Genomic DNA, 6,666 nt, shown 5'->3' with positions numbered 1-6,666 from the left:
AGCGATCATGTTAATTTGTCTTAACAGAGAATCTTCATCCTCTGATCTGGACCCTAATCGGCTCCTGTCAGAAGTCAAGACTCGGTGTGTGATTAATGTGCTAGGTAGTAGTTTTATTCGTTCTGATTTCAATATTCGACGCTCTTTATTTTTTCCACTGTAGAGCGATCATGTTAATTTGTCTTAAGAGAGAATCTTCATCCTCTGATCTGGACCCTAATCGGCTCCTGTCAGAAGTCAAGACTCGGTGTGTGATTAATGTGCTAGGCATTAGATTTATTCGTTCTGATTTCAATATTCGACGCTCTTTATTTTCCACTGTAGCGAGATCATGTTAAAAAGCCCAGAAAAAGACCCGACGAAAGAAAGCACTCACAAAGAATGGAAAAGAACTAGTAGAAAGGGCCGCGGCTTCAAAGAGATCAACATCGAAAAAGAACTGTGACATCGGGCACTCTAGGCCGAGGTGGATGTTAGAGTAAAGGATCGCTACTGAAGCGTGTCGTTCTACATCCTCCTATCTGTTCATGACATCGCGTTGTGTCTTATCGCATTGTACATTGTGTGTGACTTGTTCAGATAAAAATATAACCCAACCATGTTATGTTATGTTATGTTATGTTATTTAAAAAAATATAATGGTGGCATAAGTAACCAGAGGGATGTGCAGATCGGGTTTGTTACGTCAAGCGAAATATCATCATTCTAGGTTTGTTGCAGGCCAATGCTTTGATTTGATTTCATGAAAATACTACGTGTGGCGTTTGAGATTTACAGATCATGGTCGATATTTCAAAAATGGTGATCTATTGGATTCATGCTGTCGTGAGTATATTAGTTGGTAATTTTTACTTTGAGGGCCAAATCGTTGAGGGCTAACTTCAGGCCCCGTGGATATACTCAGATATCACTACTGTGGATATACTCAGATATCGCAGATATCATTCTGGATATACTCAGATATCGCAGATATCACCAAAAACCGCAGACATCGAGGTTATGTAAAGGTCACGCTTCGTTTAGAGCGCAGATATCACGTCTTAAGCATGTCTAGGTCGATTCAGTGCGCAGATATCAGGTCCGGACCATGCCTGGGGGAATTTTGTGCCCAGATATCACGTCTTAAGCATGTCTAGGTCGATTCAGTGCGCAGATATCCGGTCTGGACCATACCTGGGCTCTTTTGGTGCGCAGATATCAGCTCCGGAGCATGTCCGAATACAAATAGTGCGCAGATATCAGGTCTCTGGAACATACCTGGATTATTTTGGTGCTCAGATATCAGGACTGGACCATACCTGGATTCTTTTGGTGCGCAGATATCAGGTCTGGACCATACCTGGATTCTTTTGGTGCGCAGATATCAGCTCCGGAGCATGTCCGAATACAAATAGTACGCAGATATCAGGTCTGGACCATACCTGGATTCTTTTGGTGCGCAGATATCAAGTCCGGACCATGCCTGGGGGAATTTTGGGCGCAGATATCAGCTCTGGAGCATGTCCGGATACAAATAGTGCGCAGATATCAGGTCTGGACCATACCTGAATTCTTTTGGTGCGCGGATATCAGGACTGGACCATACCTGGATTCTTTTGGTGCGCAGATATCAGGACTGGACCATACCTGGATTCTTTTGATGCGCAGATATCAGCTCCGGAGCATGTCCGAATACAAATAGTGCGCAGATATCAGGTCTGGACCATACCTGGATTCTTTTGGTGCGCAGATATCAGCTCCGGAGCATGTCCGAATAGGAATAGTGCGCAGATATCAGGTCTGGACCATACTTGGATTCTTTTGGTGCGCAGATATCAGGTCCGGACCATGCCTGGGGGAATTTTGGGCGCATATATCAGCTCCGGAGCATGTCCGAATACAAGTAGTGCGCATATATCAGGCCTGGACCATACCTGGATTCTTTTGGTGCGAAGATATCAGGTCTGGACCATACCTGGATTCTTTTGGTGCACAGATATCAGCTCCGGAGCATGTCCGAATACAAATAGTGCGCAGATATCAGGTCTAGACCATACCTGGTGCTGTTTCCTGCATAGATATCAGGTCCGCAGCATGTCTGACGCCAAGCGATACGAAGATATCAGACCCGGAGTATGTCTGGATGCAAATATTGCGCAGATGTCAGGTTTGGACCATGCCTGAGCGTATGATGTCGATGTCAGAGTAGGGGTTAAACCCGCTCAGAGGCCAAACGCCAGACGCCAAACGCCAAACGCCGAGCGGCGGCCAAATGTCTGTACGGCGTTTGGCGTCTGTTGTGGTGAGACGCCGAGTAGCTATACGGCGTTTGGCGTCTGTTATGTTCAGACGCCGAGTAGCTATACGGCGTTTGGCGCCTGTTATGTTCAGACGCCGAGTAGCTATACGGCGTTTGGCGTCTGTTATGTTCAGACGCCGAGTAGCTACACGGCGTTTGGCCTCTGGTACGTTGAGACGCCTAGTAGCTATACGGCGTTTGGTGCCTCGGTAAACTGAGCAGAGGCTAACTCATTTCATGGCGCGACTATCAAGTTCTCGCAACTATGTGATATCTGAGATTGCATATTGTTAATTTTTTGTCATAATAAGCGGTGGCAGAATCCCAAATGATCTATTGTATGTTCAGCTGTATCAAATTATTGTATCATCGCCCAGGGTTGCAATGAATCGAGTCATGACTCGACTCACAATTTTTTTGATGACTCGAGTCTCTTTCTTAAAAATGGATTTACTAATTGTATGACGTATTCAAGAATGGTATATTAGGACTGATAAATGGGCCCAAACCTGCCTTTTATCTGTTACAATAACCATGTTTAGAATGGAAAAAAATAAACATAAAAATTATCCGAGGCCTTTGATATCACCTCCGCGAGTTCCACAGAAGTGATCTGAAGCTGAACTCGATGGGGAACAGTAAACACCATGACTTGGACTCGACCCATTGCTCTCGGGTTGACTCGTTGGGGATTGCTCAGACTTGACTCGCCGGTGAATTGAAAACGACTCGACTTGACTTCTTGAAACCTAGTGACTTGGTTACAACCCTGTCACCACCCCATATTTGTACACTCGCAATGAATTTCTGCAGATACAGTATGTAATGAAACCACAATATGAAATAGGCAACGAAACCACGGTAAAAGTCATTAAGAAATAAGCAGTGGAACCACAGTAAAAGTCAAAGAAATAAGCAATCGAACGACAGGAAACGTCATTGAGAAATCAGCAGTGGAACCACAGTAAAAATGACTGAGAAATAAGCATTGGAACCATAATAAAAGTCACAAAAAAATAAGCAGTGGAACCACAGGTAAAGTCAGAGAAATAAGCAAGCACATACAACTGACTCAACAAATCTGAGCTTTTCGCATTCCGCTCACTTCAAGGACTCCAGCACACCTTGCACAAACAGTTTCTTCTAGCGCCAATTCTGAAATTATTCCTTCCTTCAAATATTCATTAGGTATCTTTTCCGGGATCAGTTTATGCTCGAGAAAATACTTCTTATTCAATTGCATGTGATCAGTAGGAGGTTGAGTACTGTAAATCAAATATTAAGAAACTAAATATGGAATCTTCGAAAGTCATGCAATGAAGATTACCTCGACATACATGATATGAGATCTGGTTCAGTCTGGAACACATACCATTTCGCCAGTGTGATGTGCAAGAATGTTCCAGTTTTCCAAGAGCACAGACATGACCATGAGCCTCCGTCAACGTCAAATGTCACCCGCACTCTTTCACTAGGACTATAGTATGTCTTCTCGCCAGTGAAGATAGAATAATACTTGTATTTCTTCGAAATATTGAATGCTTCAAAATTCGCATGCACCACGAGTGGAGCATTGCATTGCACACTCCTCATTCTTTCATTGCTGCATTTTTCACTAGTTGCGGTTGATATTAGCTTCATTTCAACGAGGGTGTTCAAAACCTTTTCATCTAAATCAATGTTTGCACATGGACGTGCATTTTCTACAGCATCTAAATGATCACATTGGACCCCGGGATTTTTGTCCTTGAGGGTCCCAAAAATTGATATACAGTCTTTGTCTTCACACCCAATCAGGCTTCTTAATAAATGCTTCGTAACGTGCAAAGGAGCAGCTTGGCCTGATGATCCTTGGGAGACCATGAACACACCATTTTTCGGATCAATACAAACTGCAGGAAGGGTTGCTGGAAGGCCGTGGGCATCTCGTTCATGTCTTGTCAAGCCATTAGACCTTGAATATGACTTGTCGCATTTGGTGCATTGCTTTTTACTTTTGCTATCTGTCGGTTGATTTAAACGACGAGTCTTGCTTTCCTTGTTTGGTGGCGGATTGCCACATACTTTTTGTAAATGACTTTCAAATGTACCACGTCGACCAAGAACTTTAGTGCAGGTATGGCAGTGGTAGTGACTCCTGCCTCTGGCCTGACCAATACGTTCCATACACTTCAAACGGCATGGTACGATATAGCCTGGAATAGATGAATACAATTAGATACACAAGGGTAAATCCATGTCAAATCAACCACACTCGTATCCACTTGGTCTCAGACCAATATGGAATCGGTGTCTCTCACCAAATATATTACGCTAAACGTACCAGGATTTCAACCCGGATCTCAGATTGCAATGAAAACGGAGCTGGGTAAATCTGGTACATAGCCCTGAGTGCAGTAAAGCTAATCAAAATTGGTCCATGCACCACAGTTATCGCCTTTTAAAAAATGACCATTTCGTGGTCATCCACACATGAAGTTTAATCGCTTTTAAGTTCCCTGTTACTGTAACGGTCATAAAACAGCATAGCCAAGTAGTTGAGAGTGGATTATAGTGTAAAATGATAGAATATATTGAAGGAAAAATTTCCCCCAATCAAATCGATCATGCATAACATGAACTAGCGCAATTATGTCTACACGAAAATTGGGAAGTAACATGTCATATGAAAGCTGGTTCAGAGAAAAACATGGCTGACTCCGCTGACATGTCTTGCTAACTAATATTTGATGGGTATAAGTAGCCTACCTCTAAATTAATTACCTTTACACAAATACTTCTGAATCCATTGGGTAGGCCTACCGGTTACAATTCAATTTGAGATTAACCAAAGCAGAGATTGGTTCAAGTCTCTCAAGTCTCAGATTTTGCTGAAAATTGCCTCAAAACATGAATTCCAGTTTCAAGTAATCGCAAGCCATTATAATATCAAGCTTTTTAACATTCAGTCAATTACCCATAAATCACAATCGAGTAGAGATTCTTCACTGAGGAATGCAACATGGCTATATACTCGGTAAGATCTTTACACACCTTGCACTTCTTTGTCGACAGCGTGAGGTACACGATGAGCCCAGTGTACCGCCTCGATATGCTCATCTAGCTTTTCTGACGTTTTGAACGTGTTGATTTCGCAGAGACCACAATCAAGTTCTTGGACTGTTATGATTCTAATGAGGTGTGTCAAATCCTCAGCTAGAGCAATCGCTGTCATTGTTGCAAGGAAACTCGATAATCATAAGCATCGAAAGACGTCTACCATAGTGTTCTGTATAGCAGACATCATTTGTCTGTCGGCGTTAAAGCTCCCAACTTCGACCCTTTAGCAATCCTTCGTGAGCGTGACTACCCTCAAATAAGATCCTATACGCTAGACAAATTCAGACGCCAAGTAGCTATACGGCGTCTCACATTTCGGACGCCAAACGCCGTATAGCTACTCGGCGTCTCACCACTCAACTCGTCCTGGCGAAATTTCGGCGAAATCTCTGTGATCACGTGAAACACTATTACTGCGAACTCGGAATATTAACCCTCAACTCGCCGCTGGGCAATATTCCACTATTCAATAATCGAAATGTTAGGTTCTTCTAAACAAATATAATATCTCTAATACCTATACATCTTCTATTCACAGTAAGACCGGCTAACGAGAATCAACTTGACACATTAGTGCCATTTTCACTGTCGCAATATTCCGCTTTTCGGACATATGGCCGCCATTCCAAATGGGCGACAGATTCCAAAGTATGCTCAGTTCCAAGATGAATTCAAGAATGTTTCGCCAATATATTTCACACAATCAACGTATTATCGGAAAGGTCTTTCATAGTACTTTAAAAGAAAAATCTACATTCAGGGTGATTATTGGCCTTTTTGTTTTCAATACGACTACCAACCTTAGATAATATTGCGCTATCGAGGTCTTAAGAAAAATCTAAATTCGGAGTGACTATCGGTCTTGTTTATTTTTAATACCACTACCAACCTCAGGTAAAATTGCGTATCGGACATATGCCCGCCATTCCAAATGTGTGACAGATTCCAAAGCATACAAATTCAAAGCTGAATTCAAGGGTCTTTCGCCAATATATTTCACACAATCAACGTATTGCCGGAAAGGTCTTTCAAAGTACGTTAAGAAAAATCTAAATTAGGAGTGATTATCGGCCTTGTTTGTTTTTAATACCACTAACAACCTCAGGCAAAATTGGGTATCGGACATATGCCCGCCATTCCAAATGTGCGACATATTCCAAAGTATGCCCAATTCAAAGCTGAATTCAAGGGTCTTTCGCCAATATATTTCATACAATCAGCGTATTATCGGAAAGGTCTTTCACAGTACTTTAAGAAAAATCTAAATTAGGAATGATTATCGGCCTTGT

General features: G+C 42.4%; 1 protein-coding gene across 1 annotated transcript; it reads right to left on the bottom strand.

Annotated features, from left to right (window-relative positions):
- Positions 1-2,889: 2,889 nt before the first annotated feature.
- Positions 2,890-5,723, bottom strand: LOC145450038 (uncharacterized). The gene is made up of 3 exons (XM_080328497.1): positions 5,312-5,723; positions 3,606-4,473; positions 2,890-3,543 (listed from the first exon to the last, which is right to left on the bottom strand). Exons 1-3 carry the CDS (start codon positions 5,490-5,492, stop codon positions 3,351-3,353), a joined length of 1,242 nt encoding a protein of 413 aa, XP_080184623.1. The 5' UTR covers positions 5,493-5,723; the 3' UTR covers positions 2,890-3,350.
- Between the last annotated feature and the right edge of the window lie 943 nt (positions 5,724-6,666).

This window comes from Botryllus schlosseri, chromosome 11 (genome assembly GCF_051294905.1).
Source record: "Botryllus schlosseri isolate E-star chromosome 11, Bs_hap1, whole genome shotgun sequence".
Lineage (NCBI taxonomy): Eukaryota > Metazoa > Chordata > Ascidiacea > Stolidobranchia > Styelidae > Botryllus > Botryllus schlosseri.
Note: the sequence above shows the minus strand (reverse complement) of the source record. Positions and strands in the feature narration are given on the sequence as shown.

Excerpts from the sequence above, each read along its gene's own strand:
- LOC145450038 (XM_080328497.1), bottom strand. The coding sequence starts at position 5,492 with ATGACAGCGATTGCTCTAGCTGAGGATTTGACACACCTCATTAGAATC. Across the intron at positions 4,474-5,311 it reads TGTCGACAAAGAAGTGCAAG|GCTATATCGTACCATGCCGT; the intron begins GTGTGTAAAGAT and ends CATCTATTCCAG. Across the intron at positions 3,544-3,605 it reads CTCATATCATGTATGTCGAG|TACTCAACCTCCTACTGATC; the intron begins GTAATCTTCATT and ends TTTGATTTACAG.